The 19,912-nt window shown below is 37.2% G+C and overlaps 1 protein-coding gene across 1 annotated transcript; it reads left to right on the top strand.

Annotated features, from left to right (window-relative positions):
• The first annotated feature begins 6,609 nt into the window (after positions 1-6,609).
• On the top strand, positions 6,610-13,987 carry LOC113446812 (granzyme A-like). Its single transcript, XM_026716629.2, has 5 exons — positions 6,610-6,766; positions 8,478-8,616; positions 10,158-10,293; positions 11,724-11,996; positions 13,414-13,987. The coding sequence occupies exons 1-5, from the start codon at positions 6,706-6,708 to the stop codon at positions 13,567-13,569; spliced, it is 765 nt and encodes a 254-aa protein (XP_026572414.1). The 5' UTR covers positions 6,610-6,705; the 3' UTR covers positions 13,570-13,987.
• Positions 13,988-19,912: the final 5,925 nt, after the last annotated feature.

The following is a 19,912-nucleotide window of genomic DNA, read 5'->3' as shown; positions in this document are numbered from 1 at the left end:
AGCACAAGCCATTTAGGAAGATGCAAGTGGCAGGATCTGTACTTATCCTCCTATTTACAAACTAGAAAGAATGTCATTTTAATTTGGGGGGTTTGTTTTGTTTTTGGCAAATAAATATACATGCTTATGATGCATTTAACCTGCTTCTTCTATATTTACCTGATTGCATATAGTTAAATAACTTTTCTGTTGTGCTATTTGCATTTATTTCCAATCTCCTCCATTCTTTACCAATCTACCTTTTGGTCCTTCCATCATAAAATATAGTTTTGAAGTTTATTCTTTTTAAAGTAAAAAAATGAACTAAAGCAGTACAAATGCAGCTGTGGGTAAAGGCAACAGGAAGGCAAAAGGAAGCAAGAACAGAATTGCTTTCTTATTTATAGCAGCACAGAGCCCAAAGGTGTTTTGTAGACCTTTCTTGGACATAGGTATAACTGAATGCCAATCACAGAAGGGCCAAAACAAGAAGAAACATTGCTCCTTGACTAGCAAAGATAATTTGTAGGTTGGAGGCATTGTTGGAAACTGGGAATCCCAGCTCTGTAAACATTTTTTTCCTTACTCTCAGATCACATTACCAAGAGGAAGTTTTCTCTGATAGCACAGCCATGTGAATAAATGAACCTATTTGGAAAATAAACCAATGATTTATCTTAGCCACAGAGAACAGGATCCATTCTCAAAACATTCCTTTTTGCCAAAAAAGCCTCCTTTTTGTATTCATCTCAGCATTGTTCATTGATAGCAAAAAATTATTCTAACAACAAAAAGAAGGTAGGATGAAACTTGCATGGAATATGGAGAACCCCGTATAAACTCAAAGACATTGTGGGAACATGCCATTATAATATAAGCATATTTGATATCATAGTTCCTGCATCCTTATTCTCAAATTCCTCATTAGATTATTTTAAAGGACAGCAATTCTAACTATAATTAGGCCACTTAAACCTCACTGGAATTAATGGCATTTATTTAGCCTTATGTAGGATTTTAACCAAAGCAAAAAAGAAGATTAAATAGGTCAGTTTATTTGGTCATGACGAGCCTTTTTTATGAATGCCCTCAAAAGGTAATAAGTAGACCACTAATATGCCATACAGTTGTGGAAATTAACCAGTAGAATGCAAAAATAAAGGTGTTTGTAAGAAATAATCTATAAATAGGGCTGCCAAATCTGGTAAAAAAACAACCTGGACAAGAACTAGATGGCAACAAAAGAAGAGCATTTTCTAATGGTCATTTGGTTTTTTTGGAGCCCAGCTATGATAACCTAATAAAAAATACAATTTAAGATGTTAAAATAATATTTTGATAACTTGTACCAGCATTGTTCAACATAATGCCTCCAGATTTATCAAGATTACAATGCCTAGAGGTCTGTGCTGGCTGGCCATTCTGAACAGCACCACGTACAGAAGAGTGCATACAGTTACATCCTGGCTTATTTTGGTACTACATGGGTGAATTAAGAATTTGGGCTTAAGAGTAGGCTTGAACTTGAAAAGAGAAAGAAAGAAAGAAAGAAAGAAAGAAAGAAAGAAAGAAAGAAAGAAAGAAAGAAAGAAAGAAAGAAAGAAAGAAAGAAGTTTACAAATGCTCAACATTCCTTTCACTCAGTTTTATTACGTTATCTGTCATCCTCACCAAGAAAAACGAAACAGGTATCACAACCAGATAACCTAATCCCACTTTTTTATAAGGCTAAATTGACAGAATCATGCAAGTCTAGAAGTTCAATTCTCCCCCATCTCCTTTGAGCACAAGAAACTAGGGAGGGTCTCTTTTGAGTCTCTTCCTCTGCCTATCATGTAGCTGTGAGATTTTCTGACTCTTATCTGACCATATCTGACCAGTGTCTCTTTGCCTGGTCTCCCAGATCTTTCCACCTACCTACCATTACATCACCAGAATGCCCTATATTTTTACACTTATAGGGCAAAAGTTTAGTCTTCAGCACAAGGACATTTGCCCCCAGAAATGACTATTAGGTAGACTGCAACCTTCCTTCTAAAAGAGTACCTTTATAGTATCTTCTGCAACTTGATAGCAATAAGGCAGGTAAACTTGGATAGAGTATAACTTGTGTAATCTGATAATATAAGAACTCTTTGGAAACTGAGTTTATTGGAAAGATGGTAAAATGTCCCATCTAACTAGAAACGGATAAGTGAACAATGTAAACCAGCAACATGACTAAATATACAAGATATATATGTATTTGTGAGCCCTCTAGTGGGCAGAAAAATATGTGGTGTTAACTCAGTGTTACTCTGAGATAATTTCTATACTTTCTCTATTTTTTATTTACTTTGATTTGTCAATCGCTTACAAGATAATAGGTATAAGTATATACATAGTTATGAATACATGAAATGGGTACATATAAGAAAAATAAAAGAAACAATAGGACAAGGACGGTAGGCACATTGGTGCGCTTATGCATGGCCCCTACAGACCTCTTAGGAAAGGGGTGAGGTCAATAGTAGACCGTCTAAGGTTAAAGTTTTTGGAGTTTGGGGAAGAAACCACAGAGTCAGGTAGAGTATTCCAGACATTGACCACTCTGTTGCTGAAGTGGTATTTCCTGCAATCAAGTTTGGTTCAATTAACCTTGACTTTGTATCTATTGTGTGCTCTTGTGCTGTTATGGTTGAAGCTGAAGTATTCATTGACAGGTAAGTCATTGCAATGTATGATTTTATATACCATACTTAGATCAGACCGAAAATGGTGTAATTCAAGGTTTTCTAGGTCTAAAATTTCAAGTCTGGTGGCATAAGGTGTTCTACAACGAGTAGAGGAGTGGAGAACTCTTCTTGTGAAATATTTCTGGACTTTCTCAACTATGCTAATATCAGATACATAATGGGGTTCCAGACTGATGATCTCTATTCGAGTATTGGTCTAGCAAATGTTTTGTATGCTCTAGTTAGTAGTATGATATTACCAGAGAAAAAGCTACGTAGGATTAGGTTAACAACTCTTAATGCCTTTTTAGCTATGTAGTTACAGTGGGCTCTAGCACTTAGATCATTAGAGATGAGTATTCCAAGGTCCTTTACAGAGTTTGGATCATCAACAAGGTCTTGACTGTTCAGCTTGTATTTTATTTTCTGATTTTTTTTTTGCCAATATGTAAGACAGAGCATTTATTTGTTGAGATTTGAAGTTGCCATTTGTTTGACCATTCTGACACATAGTCGAGGTATTTTTGAAGGGTAGCAGTATTGTCTGTGGTGTTGAATAGCTTTACATCAGCAGCGAAAAGAATGCAGTTGCTCTTAATATGATCACAGAGGTCATTTATGTAGAGTATGAAGAGAGTTGGTCCTAGAACACTGCCTTGGGAGACACCACTATTGACAGGTTCAGAATTTGATAGGACACTCCAAATTTTGACCATTTGTTTTCCGTTTGACAGGAATGCTTCTAGCCAGTTATGCAGTTTTCCGGAGATACCATAGGATTTTCGTTTTAGGAGTAGTTTGTCATGTACCACTGAATCAAAGGTTTTACAGAAGTCTATGTAGATTGCGTCTATTGTTTTGCCCTGATCGAGTTGTGTAGTCCATATGTTTTTGCAGTGTAAGAGTTGCAGATTATATGATAGTTTTTTTCTGAAACCAAATCGTTTATTAGAGAGTAGGTTGTTTGTCTTTAAGTGGAGGATAATGGATTGGTTAATAATTGATTCCATGACTTTACAGGTGATGCAGCATAAGGAGATTGGTCTGTAATTTTCAACTAGACTGGGGTCTCCCTTTTTGAAGATGGGGATGAATGTGGCTTGTGACCATAGGTTAGGCAAGGAGCTGGTCCTGAAAGATTTTTCAAAGATTATGCTTAGAGGTTTGGCTATGGCAGTGGATAGCCTTTTTAAGAAGTGGGCACATATTCCATCCGGTCCAACAGATAGAGATGGTTTTAGATTGCGTAGTGCTTTTTCAACAATGTCTTCTGTAAGATTGATATGTATTAGATCATTGTAGTTTTCTGTGGTTTGGCTAGGAAATACTGGGCATGATCCATTGCTGTTTACAAATACTGAGCCAAAGAATGTGTTAAAGTGGTTGGCTTTAATGGTGTATCATTGCAGTCTTTACCATTAGGTCCTTTCAGGGATGGGATGGACTTTGAGTCTTTTAGTTTGTTGTTTACAAAATTGTAAAAAGTGTGGGTGGAATTGGTGAGTAGAAGGTTTTTCTCTTGTTTAATGTGATAATTGGTGCACTCAGTCTTTATCTGGTGGCATAAATTTTTGTATCAGCTTTTGAAGTTGGCAACGTGACCAGATTTGGTTTTCTGCCAGAGTGATTTCTTTTTGGATTTCCTTATTGTTATGGGCAATCTGGGTTTTTTTTTGTTTTTGTTTTGGGAGTTGTTGTTGGTACGTATAGTTTGATGACTCTTTTGACTTCAAGTAAAAATATGTTGTAATGATCTTCAACAGTATTGCATCCAGTGAATAGAGATTGCCAATCAAGAGATGAGAGATTGTTGTCTATAAGATCATAGCTGCCTTTTTTTGAAGTTATCATTGGGGATTACGTCATTGTGATGATTTTTGTGTGGGCGTATGTTGAGACAAAAGTCAATCATATTGTGGTCACTGTTGGAAAAGGGTTCTTTAGTTTGTATTCCATAAATTAAATTCAAACTATTGCAGGAGATGAGATTGAGGTAGTTGTTAAGTCTAGTATTGTTGGTTACTAGTTGTTCCAGTCCCAGATTTGTAACAGCATTGTAGAAGGTTGCATGTATGAGTAAATGTTAGAACAACTTACTATGCTAGTATAAGAATTTTCTAGTCCTTAGCAAATTTTAACTAGGCTCTAAGTTCATATTTGTCTTAAGCATGGCTAGATAAGCATTCAACCCAATTTTAGGAAGAAGCCACTGAAATAATTGGTTGCTCTTTCTTAAAGGTGCAATTTCCTCTTTAAACCCATTGCAGTTTCATTATGCTGCTTCTTTCATCTCTCTGATGATTTAAGACATTGTTCTGTATTTTTTTATCTTTTTATTGGCTGACATCTTTGTTCCAACATTCTGCCCGACAAACTATGGTTCTCACTTTTTGACTATCCTATGGACAGCAGACTAAGATGCTATTTCAACTGATAATATGGAAGGAGAAATGGCTATGACCCCTGGGGGATCCATATAGGAGGAGGACTTTAAGAAAATCAAGGTGGTGATTGTGTCTCAATGATCAAGCCACCTTCTCTTTTTTATGTGCCTTTTAGTGCGACACATGTAAAAACATGTGGAGCTTCAACCGTGCATTCACAGTCACCATCTTGCCTTTTTTAACCCCCTCTGCAGATTCCCCTAGACCCACGGGTAACTAAATTAACCAAATCGCTAAGATCTCTCCATCCCAGTTTATTGAACATGAAGCCAATGCAATAGGAAGCCTAGAAGGAGCTTGCCACGTTATATTCATGAGGTAGAGAAGAAAGACGCCATTATCTCTCAAACAAATTTGCCCATTTTTCACTCAGCTGCCCACCCAATTAAACTGGCATAATTCCTTATCTGCAAATGGAGACACTAATTGCATGGGAAAGCATTTTACAGCTTGCAAGATAAATAGATGTAGCAGCATGGCACATGATGGCTATGATGTTAAATCTGGTCTTCAAATGACCAGCATGAAACTTTCTGTATGGTTACAAGCATTCATACGTATATGCTCCAAATTGATAACAGGCTTGGCAGTATAGTTGTGCTTGCTTTACTGAAACCTTTCTGAGCTGCAGTAAATAGCATATCGACAGCATTGCAATTCCATGAATATAACGAAAGACACTGACTTTTTCTAGGATGAGATAGAGAGGAGACTTTATAAAGATGATACAATGCCTGGTTTTCTAATGGATATGAAATGCTTGAGCAAAGAGGAGTAATGAAAAATCCTTCCAAAAACAGACCAACTCCATGGATGGCAGAAACACTAGAGAGCTTAGGGTAGTCGCCCAATAACAATTGGACTATGACTTTGAAATTTTAAGCATTTCAAAAGCAAAAACGGGATTGTCTTTGTTAATGGAAATGATGGGAGAGGAAGACACACAAAACAAGTTATATTTAGAATGACTTTTGTTTCATCAGAATTGTCCATGCAGAATTGTCACTCAACAAATTAATAAGAGTTGTCTAGAGAATCTCTTCATTGTATATGATGATATTCTCAAAATGGAGCTGGAGGAGCAGCCGCACATCAAACATTTTATTTTCACTTATGTAGACTGAATATTTTCAGGAAACTCATATTTCTTTTATTAATGCAACCTTTTCTCTGAGTAAAGAGGAAACCTACATATGATGTTTTACTTGGTTCAATAGCCTTGCCCTACATTTTTTACTCAGCAACCCAAACCACACATTTCTCTCACGCACAGTTAAATGCAAACCTGAAAACCTAACAAGTATTCTCTCATATCTTTTGTTTTCCACCTCATTAACCATGTTAGTTAAGTATGACAAAGTCTTCATACTAGAAATGAAAGAGAAAATAATTTTGAACATCTTAGTGATGTTCCAGTTTCACAATGTGTAAAAGAACACCCTTTATAGGATGAAACCAACAACCACTTCCTTACCATCCTCAGTGTGTATATATATTCTGTACTTTGATGTACTATCCTCAAAGTACACATTCTGTACTTTGATGTGGAGAAACACAAAAAAGCAAAGATGGTTCTTCTAATGGGCTTGTGGTTTACTGTTGTGATTTTTCTCCTCGGCATTCCCAGAGGTAAGTGCTAAATTATATTACTTTTTTTGTTCTTTTTATCGCTGATAATGTCACTTCAGAACAATCAATGAAAGGGTGAGCAGATAAGCTGCATAGTTTGTTTCAAAGGTATGGATGTCTCCTTGAATTTGGGCAGTGATGAAGAGAAAATAGCTCAGGTCTCCTTCAGGCAGAACTGATACTGGCAGTAGAAGGCCCACAGGAGAGATTCAAAGCTACAGTTGTTAAGAAGATACTTTATTACAGATACTAGAAAAGCCATGAGTAATGAAAAAAATCAACTATTGTAAGATTCAGGAGATACATACTGCATATAGTTTTATATACATGCACAAACACACACATACATATACACAGAAGAGGTCCAAAGTCCAAATCTGACATATTTTCACCTGTTCATGCAACCTCACGGGCTGAGAATCATGCATTAAATGGCAGGTGTGATTAACATTAATACATTGTTGTACCAGACCAATGAGAGTTTTGCTTATGACCATATCACATTTAACCCACATAATGCCAGAGTTTAGAATTGTATCAGGAAAAGATAACTTCAGTAAAATGCCAGGTTTATCCATGCATACAAATTGCAATATTTAATTATTAAGGGTTTATATTGTTGCATCAGAAACCCATTGTTTCTAAGTACAAGGGCAATGTGAATAGTCCTTATCAGTAATGAATAAGTTCACTCCCTTTGTATTTCTTTCTCCCTTTGAGTCTCGCTGCAGCGGAGCTGTCCTGTCAGTTCTGTTGATTAACTGGAGATGTGACTACTAAATTGGTTATTGGGAAAGTGTTGGCAGAGAATACAAACCCAGATGAGAACAGGAAAAAAGAAGTGTCAATCTTCTTTAGCAAAGGCCTAGATGTGGGGGGGAGAGAGAGAGAGAGAGAGAGACAAAGAATTTTTGTTGTTATTTTCTTACCTTTTCTCTGTTCCTTCCTCTTTCATTCTTGTTCTCTCAATTCTATTTCTTTCAATATAGCACAAAATAAATAAAACAATTATTAGATAATTTTGCATTGTATCCATCAATAAAGATTTTTGATTTAAATCAAATGTCTTTATTGATGGATACAATGCAAATAATAAACTTAGTTTATTAAGTTTAATTTAAACTTTAATTTAAAATTAATTGGTACTTAATTTTAGGAGAATCACACTTGCTTAATATTGTCTAGAAAGCATCCAGAACATTTAGTTTTTTAGAATAGGATTGTCAGGCTATCCAGTAACATTGTGCAGTAATGCTCTTGTAGAGGCATATCACAATTCATTGAGATATTCAGTATACATGTCATACAAAAATTACACTTTTTACAGAAGCCTGAAAATTAATCATTACATTTAGCTATTACCAAGCACAATAGAAGGACCCAGCAATCTCCACATTTCTATATGCTTCAGGGTATGTAACCGTACTTCTTCAATCTGGTGTCCTCCAGGTATAATCCCTGAAAGTCCAAGATAACCGTGCCAAAACTGGAAGTGCTACAATCCAAAGGTGTGAAATGTGTTAATAAGTGCAAAAAAGCAAGATTGCTTTGGTTGGTTGGTGATACTCCACCATAACCCAAACTGTGGAGCACTTTGTATGATGAAACATTCACATGTTGTGTTGGCTTCTTTTTCCTCTTTAGCTAATGGGTATATCTTAAAGTTATATTTTGTAACTGGTGATTAGCTTGGCTTCTTCCTTCTATTCAGATCACTGTGTCCAGATCATTGGTGGAAAAGAATCAGTTCCACATTCAAGACCTTTTATGGCCAAGATCAAAGGCTCGAGTATTTGTGGGGGAACCCTGATCAAATCAAACTGGGTATTAACAGCAGCTCACTGCAACATGTAAGTTTGGAAGTGTTGCTAGGTTTTTATTTATTTATTTTTAAAATCTTGTTTTATTTATATATATTTTTTCAAGCATAACATAGCCCTGCAATTTAGGGATGAGCAAAACCTAAAGTTTAGATCCAAGCAAATTTGTCATCTCTCAGGTAAATTGTTCATTATTTCAACTTCTTGGCATAAATTCTAGGGTGACAATGAAACAAAGAAAACCAATCTATGTTTGTGTATATGTGTATGTGCCTATGTGCATGGTACTAGAATTTTTCAATACAATAAATATGTACAAAAAGAGATTGAAAATAAGAAAAGGGGGAAAAACAGAAAAGGAATTAAAAGAGAGGAAAATACACATTCTTTCCATCAATTATCACTTTATTATTTTCACCATTCTCTTTGACCCAAATGAAGAAATCATCAATTTTATATTTTCTTCTTTCAACAAAAACTCCATGTGAGGTTTCCAGTTTTTCAAAAGAAATTATTATTATTATTTTATTATTTTCCTATACCCAGACTAGAAGGGCTTTGCTATTTTTGCAAATTCAGTTAATGTTATAATCCATCTTCCATCGTAGGTACTTCATTACTTTCCCAACCTTTGACATGCATTAATCTTGCCAGAGTTACCATATGCAATATTGATTTCTCATACTTCTTTTCTAATTCCATGATCATAAAACCCAATAGGAATAATTCTGATCTCATCCCCACCACCACTACCCCAAAAAATCTTGTTTAGGTGATCAGGGTCTGACCAGATGGAACAGCTTGCCCTCGGAAGTTGTGGGAGCACCATCACTTGAGACTTTCAAGAAGAGATTGGACTGCCATTTGTCAGAAATGGTGTAGGGTGCCCCACTTGGGCGGGGGATTGGACTAGATGAACTACAAGGTCCCTTCCAACTCTGATTAACTGTATCAGATGATGGGCCAGAAGTCACAGTAGGAAAAAACTGGGATAAACCAAAAACCTGGGTAAAATAGCAGACAAGATTGTGCTGGCATACTTATTAGTCAGAAATTGGAATCAACTTTCATAGATGATATTAGAGAATATCTGTTCTCTCAAAAGCCCTCTTACAAATACTTCTTTTTCATGTAGAGCAAAACATGACATTAATAGTGCATGATGCTTTGCCCATTACTGGTGTTATTGTTCTTGTGAAAATTGCATATAATTTGATCTCCCTTTGATTTTCAACCTCCATGTATGTATGAATGTTCCTGTATTGTAATTTATTATTGAACATAACCAGAAATAGGCCATTGAAAGTATTTTACATCTTGTATCAAAAATATATTTACTTTCACTGTTGAAATAATACTCCAATATACTGTACCTAAACCTGCTGTCTCTAAATCTTAAATTTATGTGCCAGGAAATAAACAATGTTAAATACAGTAGAATTTACTTCTGAAGAAACACAGGGATTGAACTGCCAAATGATAAAACGTAATATTCTTCAGCTGAGATTATAATGTATTAGTCTTGCTCGAAATGAACTTTACTCAGTACTTATTTATCCTCTGCTTTTTAGAACAAAAAACACTGAAGTTATTCTTGGAATTCATTCAGAAAAAGACACAACAAAACAAGTTTTCAAAATTAATAAGCACATTCCTCATCCATGCTATGATTCCGGCACAAGGGAGAATGACATTATGCTTCTTCAGGTATATTCTAAAGGATATATATAATTAATATACATGTGAATGACAGCAAGAATAGTTTCTCCTTTTCTTTATGGGTACAGGGAATCCTTGGTTTACAGCCACATTTGGGACTGGAACTGCCATTGATAAGTAAAGTAGTTGCTAAATAAATCATGCTAAATTTTATGACCTTTTTTGCTATGGTTATTAAGCAAATCATTGCAGGTATTAAGTGAAGCATTCAAATCCAGCTTCCCCCCAGACTCTACTTGTCAGAAGACATCTAGGAAGTCTGCAAATGGCAATCATATGACCTTAGGCTGCTGCAACTGTCATAAATCCATGCCATTTGCCAAGGGCCCAAATTTTGATCACGTGACCACAGGAAGAGCTGGTCATAAGTCACTTTTCTGAGTGCCATCATAATCTCAAATACCAGTTAAACAAATGATTGTAAATTGAGGACTACCTGGATTGGAGATTGTTGAGATTGTTGAGATCATTGTTGAGATGTGTTGTTTGTTTTACTTGTATATGTATGGCTAAAGCCTCTATTACTGGGGGCTGAATGTCAGCTAGCCTGCTGCTAGCTGCCATGGGGGTAGAGTCAGTGGTGAATATTTCATTTCAGCTTTGCAACTACGGTCTGGGCTTTGGTTATCTCTCCAAGATCATTCCATCTAGTTTTGGTATGCAGCAGAAAGATTTGCCTAGCTACAAGGGGGTTGGGCTCTACAGTTTGTTTCAATTTGCTGCTTCACACACTTTTGCCTTACATCTTGCCTGAAACTTATTGCATTCAGTTCCCTCCTAGTAAAAGTACCATTTCTCTGAATCTATGGAGCTAAGGTTTTTTTCTTTCCTAGGGAATAGACAGTGATTGCCTTGACATAGATGTATGTACTCATGCAGAAAGCAGTGTACAAGGGATTTATCTCTAGCCTTGAGAAGGGAGGGGGAGAAAAAGAAAAATTATTTACCCATTTTGTTGATCTGGCCTACTTCAAAGGGCTGACAAGCAACCCATAAGAGGAGCCTGAGAGTTGAGGACCAGTTGATAGGAACCACCACTGACAATGGTATCAGTGGAATAAAGAATATTCTCACACTTATGTGTTGGAAACATTCTTTTCCCTTTCATTTCAGAGAAGGAGAGCAGGAGGAAGGAATTCATATTTCTATATAAATGATCAGCAGGTTAAAATTACACATATTGAAGAAGTTCAAAGTATTAATGTTGTTACTATTCCTATTACCATTTGTTTTTATTGCAAGGGGCTCCGATGGTATAAATTCTCAGGCTCATTGCATCGGCACAATATTGTAATGTAAGTCAGGCTGAGATGCGGTGACTCTCCAAGGTACAAGTCTAACATACAATGCATTAGACTCCATATTGACTGTTAATGTAAGGACTAATCTCTTATGCCTTCTCTCTTGTTCCATTTAAGCTTAATAAACAAGCAAAACTTGACAAGAATGTCGCTATCGTCAAGCTTCCTCGGGTGTCTAGTGACCTCAAGGCAGGAACACAGTGTCTGGTAGCTGGTTGGGGGATTACTAAGAGTGGAAGCAAAACACCATCAGATGTCCTCCGTGAAGTTAATGTTACTGTCATTGCAAGAAGCATCTGCAATGATCAAAAGCACTATAATTCTCGGCTTTTAGTGACAAAGAATATGGTCTGTGCTGGTGACAAGAAAGGAGGCAAGGATGCATGTTATGTAAGTATATCTATCTACGTGCTGTGAATTTTTGAAACTCAAAAATAGTATATGGAAAGCAGAATTTGTGCATTTTTCAGAACACTAGTCTGAAGTGCAGCTGGCACGTTGTCTGCCTAAATGTGGCTACATTCTCCACCTATTTAGGATCCACACTTGTAGAATAGATTGTATCTTTATACAGCTAAAAGCATTTGGTCATTTCCTCATCAAAAAAGGGTATGGCTGGCAGTGATGGGAGTAAGCTAAAGCACAAACACGCAAAGAGATACATGCATACAGGTACACCCTTCTCCTCTCCTCCCCTCTTCTCTCCCCTTCACTCTCCCCTCCCCTTCCGTCTCTCCTCCCATCTCCCCTCTCTTCCCCTCTCCCCTCTCCTCCCCTCCCATCTCCTTTCCTCTCCACGTTTCCTTCAAAAGTGTTGGGAAAAAATACATTTTGGCTTTAACTCATATTCTGAAATAGTGAAATACGCAGGGGGGACAAGTATATATGTAACATCAGAAATACAGTGCCATTTTAGATTTAGGTTTATTTGTCTGTTCTGTAGATTTCCATCTACCTCTCTTTCAGATCAAGGATTCCCCTCTTCCCATCTTTTCCTCACCCCATTAACTCTGCAAAATAGGTTTAACTGAGAGAGATCAACAGAACAGAGACCGAGAGACACTCAGTCGGGTGGAGGGGGATGGCTGCAGAGGGTGAAAAAAAGTCAAGATGGAAGCCAAAACCAGACAATCAAAGTCCTGCCCCCTTTTTTTTACATGCTTCAGGGCAGAAGTTTGATTCTCTAACCAGGATGAGCATAGTTCTCCACTTCCGGCCAAGCTATTCCAAAGTGAGGGAATGCCTACTGAGAAATCCTCCTCTGCCCCCCCCTCCTTCCAGTCCCCTGAATGAGACACTTGCAGGGCCCCCTCCCAGCCAGCCAAAATTGGAAGGATACAGTCCCAGAGATAACGAAGGCCCACGCTACTCAGAGCTTTATACATAAAAACAAGTCTCTTGAATTTGAACAGGACCTGCCAGCAACCAGAGTATCTCCCACTGAGATGTTACCATGTTTGGCTAAGCTGGTTAGCAAAAGTCAGAGGGAAAGCTAGTGCGCTTTGTGTGAATTGCCGCTTCTGAATCATCTTTGGGGCAGCGCCTTGTAAAATGAACTATAGTAGTCTAACCAGGAGGCAGCAATGGCATGAATCCTTCATTATTGTGTATTATAATTGTCCCTTAAAAAGAGAAAAGCATACAGAGTCGCTGTATCAGTCAGAAGGGCAGCATGGAGATTTAATGAATGAATGAATGAATAAATGAATGAATGAATGAATGAATGAATGAATGAATGAATGAAAATACAACTACTGCAAATAATGCAAAAGTTCTCTTCTCCCACCCTTTTTTCTCCCTTGCGCAGGGTGATTCTGGTGGGCCTTTGATATGCAAAGGGGAACAAAGAGGCATTGTGTCCTGTGGTATAAAATGTGGAATGCCTCAGTATCCTGGTATCTACACCCTTCTGACAAATAAATATTCTCATTGGATAAAGAGTGTTATACAAGGCAGCTTATAGAATTATCATTTGATGTTGACATTCTTTTTTATTATACCCATTCATTATGATTTCTTGGAGACAATCTTTTCCAGCTTTTTCCCTCCAGATATATTTGACTAGTCACACCACACTCAGCTAGCACAACCATTGAGCCTGCTGGCTAAAAATAATAGTGACTTTCGATGAATTCATCTGGAGGGTAACTGATCAGTTTGGGTATTTAGGTTTTCTATTTAAATGCAACTTCATCACAAAGTTTTCTTTTCCTTTATAAAAGTTAAGCACGAGTTTCTATAAATTCTTTCTCTTTATTTTTCTCTCTCTGTGTGTGTGCGCGCACTTACTCTACTAGATAAAGTTATTCCCATGTTTATCACAAATAAAATGGTAGTATATTTCCAGAAAGCAGAAGAAAATAAATCCTTGTTGAAAACCATCTTGTTATTGATTTTTTGTTGTCATTGTTCATCTGTGCTATGTATCCAATATTTGCTTGTGGCAAACTTCACACTTTTTCTGTATTTGGAAGAATGACTTTCTGTGCTGGGAATAGCTTCTAAATGCCCTTCTATGGGATGGCATATGATAATTGGACTTCTCTTAGAATTAGAGGTTCTTTGGAATTGCAAAATTCCCAGATTGCACACTTTATGCCCTTATCATTTGAGACTTCTTATGAATCTATACACCACTTTTATGAGTGGCGATGTGAGAGAACTGAAATCATTGGAACCATTTGTCTCCTGCAGTTAGAAGTCTTCATCACGCAATGTTTTCAAACTGAGATAATATGAGGCAGGGGATTGACTACAAGAGTAATTTATCTATAAGGCATGACATGTATGATAAACATACTGTGAAGGAAGTGAGAGGACACCAAGCCAACAAGCTCAATTTTTTTCATGCATTGCTCAGAAGAAAGAAGTCAAGGAGCGATTTTGACTTTTGTTAAGGATTTGGGGAGAAATTAGAACAGAAAACTGTATACACTTGCTCCAGAATATGTACAGAGAAAGCCAAATGCTTACGATAAACTTAATGGGACTTGCACTCCAGTCACAAATAGGATGAGAAGGAAGGGTTAACAATTTTGGTTCATCTAGTGAGGGGCTGGATCTTGAATAAGCTGACAGAAATCAGATTATATTACCAAAATCATGTGAATATAGACTGTAAGTTACTGCTAACTTCAGAGCAGACTTGACTAGAACATTTCATAATGTATCTATTGGCTTGCAAGATTCTCTGTGGAACATTTCAAATAATAACACCTAGCACTGATAAAGGTGATGGTAAATTTACCTACTTCAGTTTTTATCATTTTCCAAAGTTGGCAGTCCTCAATAGAGTAGAACAGAGTAGAGATCCAATTATCCCACAATGAGACTAGAACTACAGAACTTTTCCTTCTTTCCTTTGAAACTCAGCTCAAACCTGGTCTGCTTGCATCTTAAGATTAGCATTAGGCCAAGCTTATCACCAGCAGAGAATACATTTTAATATCCATTTATTGTACCTATCAACATTATAATTCAGTTAGAACCTCTAAGGTTATAACAGAAAATATGCGAGTAGGACTTTTCTGTCCTTAGACAATATTTATTTGCAGTATGTGTAATCATCTTCAGAGCAATTTTATTTTGAATTGAAACCACAAAGGAAACCCAGGTTGTGTTCTAGGAATCATTATGACACCTTCGAATAACAGTATAACCTCTAATGCACATTCATTTAATTCATAAATTCTCCAAAGCATCCACTGTTGATGAAAGGAAAATTACACATAAAAAAATGTATGTAGAGGATGGGGTAATATTTGGAAATAGGCCGTTTATGTAGGGGAATGTACATCCAGGAAGATCCCAGCTCATCAAAAGCTTTTGATGAACTCGACCAACACTTAAAGAAGCCATTTAAAAGAAGTTTAACAGTGGCTGATGGGAATCAAATATATAAGCCCATGGATGATTTACCTTATTCTTGTGTTTGGGAACAGTGGCTTATGACACACGCACTTATCACTCTATATAGCAAGAGCAGCTTGAAATCATGAAGCCTTTCATATATTTCTGTTCATAAACTGAGGCAAAAAAGAATTTATTTTCTTTTTCACTCAATTCCACATCTGAATAGCTTGCTCTGTAGCCATGTTTGAAACAAGAATGAATAGAGGTGTGTGTGTGTGTGTGTGTGTGTGTGTGTGTGTGCGTGCATGCAGTGCAATGTTTGAACCCTGCCAATACAATTGCAAGAACACAAGAACATACCGTACAATGCAAAGATATTTTATGCAAGGATAGGATGGACACCTGTTTTTTTTTCTCCAGGCTTGATTCAAGATGCTGGTATCTATCTATCTATCTATCTATCTATCTATCTATCTATCTATCTATCTATCAATTTCTTTCCAGAATTTGCAATGTGAGGCCAGTCCCATGACCTGTGTTCTAGATAAGTGAAATTGGAGAATACTTTGCTTTTTTATAGCACTTCCCAACCAAGGAATCCTACCTTGATTAACTTTTAAATGGCTGGTGAAAATAACATTGTTTGGTGAAACTTTTAATAATCAATCCTTCTGTATGGGTTTTTAATTACTCTTTATTTCCAAGGCATCAAACATTGTTCAGCATTTTCATCTGATATCCTTTTCGTTGATTATGGCTCAGCTTTTAATACCATCATTCCAGATATACTGATTAAGAAGTTGCTAGAAATGGGCCTCTCCTCTCACATCTGCTGTTGGATAAAGGACTTTCTTACTAACAGACCACAAACTGTTAGGATTGGCAGCTATTTTTCCTCCATTCTTGTTCTCAGCACTGGTTCTCCACAGGGTTGTGTGCTGAGCCCCCTTTTGTATTCACTCTACACCTACGACTGCACTCCCTCTTGTCCCACTAACTCTATAATAAAATTTGCAGGTGACACCACCTTGATGAGACTTATATCAGGAGAAGATGAGACGGCCTATAGGTCAGAGGTTCTCAGACTGGTCTTGTGGTGCAAGAGTCATAACCACACCCTGAACATCAAAAACTCCAAAGAATTGATTATAGACTTCAGAAGATGCAAAGCAGAGCCTCTCCCACTATATATCAATGGAGACTGTGTGGAAAGAGTTCATAGTTTTAAATTTCTAAGAACTCATATTTCCGACAACCTTACTTGGTCAGTCCACATGATGGCCATTGCAAAGAAGGCCCAAAAGCACCTGCGCTTTTTGACGCTGCTGAAAAAGAATGATCTGGGTGAGAAGTTGCTGGTTACTTTTTACCATTCTACCATCGAGAGCATTTTGGCATACTGTGTAACGTTGTGGTATGCTGGATGCTCTGCAGTGGATAAGAAGATGCTCCAGAGAGTTATAAACACAACACAAAATATCTTTGGTTGCTCTCTTTCTTCTTTGGAAGAGATTACGAAGACCAGACTCCTCTCTAGAGCACTAAAAATCTCCACAGACCGTTCTCATTCTGGACATTCATATTTTGAACTGTTACCATCAGGGAGGCATTATAGGTGTCTTAAAATGAGGACTAATAGACTAAGAAACAGTTTCTTTTCCAAGGCAATAATTGTCTTGAATCAAACAATGCATATGTGATTTAGCCCTATGTATGTAGTGGCATTTTTAAATTATCTAACTTACTATATGTTTTAGATAGGTTTTAGACTAGGTTTTTAATTATTATTTTAATTATTTTAATTTTTAAATACTCTGTAGTGTGTTTGTGATGTGGTATTTGGGACACTGTGCTGGAGTAGCTTTCAAATTTCATTGTATTTGTAGAATGCAATGACAATAAAGGTATTCTATTCTAGTCTAGTCTAGTCTATTTTTTTACTTATTTATGTTGGTTCACATGATTCTATACTGATTACATAAATAAAATGGCTAATTAGGAGTATTTTTGAATGTTGACAATTTGACCCTTCCCCTAAATTGTGCTCAACAGCAAATTTCTAAGAATTTTCGTTCATTTTTTGATGGTGGTTCTTACTTTAATTAACTCTGCAATAACCTGAAATAAAATTTTCTGTGCAAATGTTTTATGCTTATCTTGTTTGCCAACCTCATCTCCTTCTCACTAATTGTCAAGAAGCAATAAACAATGAGGTTTCACAATGACAAGAAAATAGGAGAACAGAATACAAACCTCTTTATTAATAAAGATTCTTAATAAAGAATCTTTATTTGTATTTCTCCTGTACACAAATCTACCTACTTTAGCTTGTTCTTGCTACAAAATCACCAGTTGTTAGAATACACTGGAATGTCTAAATTAAGATGTCTATTAATGGGGTTCAAATATACAATTCTCACAAAAACAGAATCACTGCTTATCCCTTTTATGTATTATTACATGGTAAGCTTCTACAGAAAGTTCTTCTTTGAAAGAAGTCTGTCACCAGTTGACCCACTGTGGCATGCACCATATAAGCCCTTCCTCCAGAGCTTTTACTGATGTCGTCTTCCAAAGATCTGTCCCAAAGAATGATGAACATTCATCCCATCACACAATTCCAGAAGTTGCTGGAAGAATAGAATGTTGATGTCATAATCACGTGGGCCTCTAGTAGACTTTTGTTCAGTCTTTCTCCAGGATTAGTGTTCTGCCTACAGTATTGCAACCTACCCTTTTGTGTGTGAGAGACAACTCTAATAGCTACAGCTAATTTCTCTCTCTTTCTCTTTCTCCATTGTACACCTTGCTAAACTCTGCTGCCTAGAAATGACATCTCCTTCTCCAAAGACTTTTTATTATCAGTGAATATTTCTGAACTTGCCAAGAATGCATTTAGCAAATGAATTCTGGGTTTTTTTATGTGTTCAGTATATTTTGAATATCTTGTTGTTGATGAACTCAAAGTAGCACCTATGGAGCTTTTGTTTGTTTTGTGCTTTTCTATTATCCTTTTGTTCCTCAGAAACCAGAGGGGTAAGTGTTATTTTTTTAATATATCTTCCTCACTTTACTTACTGCACAAAAGCAATTGTTCAAAGGCGAATGGGAGGTTTGCCATAATGGGAACAAGGGGATTTAAATAAACAGAAACCTGAAATGGTATAGGGTCTCCTGCTTGACCAGGGGTTAGACTAGTACAGTGGTCACCAACTAGTGGGCTGGGGACTGCTGATGGTCCGCAAGAAAATTTTGGTGGTCCGCAGAGAAATGCCACCCCCAAAGCAATTAATCCAGGCTGCACGGGAAAACAAGGCTGTGCCTCCCACATGGCCCACGGGAACACAAGGCTTGCGTTGAGAACAACACAAGGTAGTGAGAGGAGGGGGGGAAAGGGCGAACTTGGCCCACTCGCCCCATGATCCTGGCCTGGCCATCAGGCTGCTTCTTTCCATTTTTTTCTTCTGCCTTTGGCTTCATACAAGGAATGCAGAAGAAGCAGCAGAAATCTTTCTTTCTCTTCCCCAAACTCTGCCAGAAACGAGTCTTTGGGACCCTGAAAGGGATCCTGCTCCAAGAGGCTGCGCCGGCACAACAAGTCTCACAAAGACTCATTTCTGGCGTAGTTTGGGGAAGAGAAAGAAAGACTTCTGCTGCTTTTGCTGCTTTCCTTGCATGAAGCCAAAGTCTTTCTCTCTCTCTCTCTCTCTCTCCCTGAGAATGGAGCTGAAGATGGTACTCTGTGATCCCAAATAAATAATGATCGATCGGTAGGAAAATGGGGTGGGAAATTTTCCTGCAGACTTTTTTGATGATTTTCCTAGGGTCTCTGGTCCATGGGATTTAAAATTATGAGTTTGGTGGTCCCTGAGGTCCAAAAGGTTGGCGACCCCTGAACTAGTAGACCTCCAAGGTCCCTTCCAGCTCTATTCTGACTTATTGATCATTTTGGTAAAAGCATGGGATCCTGCTGATACCTCGAGCAAAGGGATTACTTTCTCTCCAAAGTAGAAAAGTATTTCAATGAAGCTTCAAAGAATTTCCACTCATTTTGCACTTGAGGTTGCTATTCATACATGTGAATTTTGCGTATCCAAATGCAAAATACTTTCATTGCATTTCTCTCTGATAATATTCTTTCATAGTGGCTTAAAGATTATAACTATCACATGTTTGAAACATGTAGATTTTGTTTCAAAACAGGTTTGCTCCACTGTCTTGCAAAGAATGATGTCCCACTATTACACAGGGACATGAAGCCTTTTATGACAGGAAGCAACCTCACTTGTTTCCTTCTGTAAAATGGCTGGTTTGCAACTGGCTGCCATTTTGTATATGAACAAGCCTCCCCAACATTCATTTTGTTAGATCTCCCATGACACAATCTCTGTGAAATGAAATCTAAAATTACAATACTCCCCTCAATTATAACTGAAAAATATCCCAAATATAAG

This window comes from Pseudonaja textilis, chromosome 2 (assembly GCF_049901715.1).
Source record: "Pseudonaja textilis isolate UNSWEBS1 chromosome 2, rPseTex1.2, whole genome shotgun sequence".
NCBI lineage: Eukaryota > Metazoa > Chordata > Lepidosauria > Squamata > Elapidae > Pseudonaja > Pseudonaja textilis.
The sequence above is the reverse complement of the archived record's forward strand: the minus strand, read 5'-3'. Positions and strand labels throughout refer to the sequence as shown.

What these genes read in the sequence shown, in the direction of transcription:
- LOC113446812 (XM_026716629.2), top strand. Translation starts at nt 6,706, where the DNA reads ATGGTTCTTCTAATGGGCTTGTGGTTTACTGTTGTGATTTTTCTCCTC. An exon ending in TCTCCTCGGCATTCCCAGAG is followed by an intron (nt 6,767 to 8,477) that starts GTAAGTGCTAAA and finishes CCTTCTATTCAG; the next exon opens with ATCACTGTGTCCAGATCATT. An exon ending in ACAGCAGCTCACTGCAACAT is followed by an intron (nt 8,617 to 10,157) that starts GTAAGTTTGGAA and finishes TCTGCTTTTTAG; the next exon opens with AACAAAAAACACTGAAGTTA.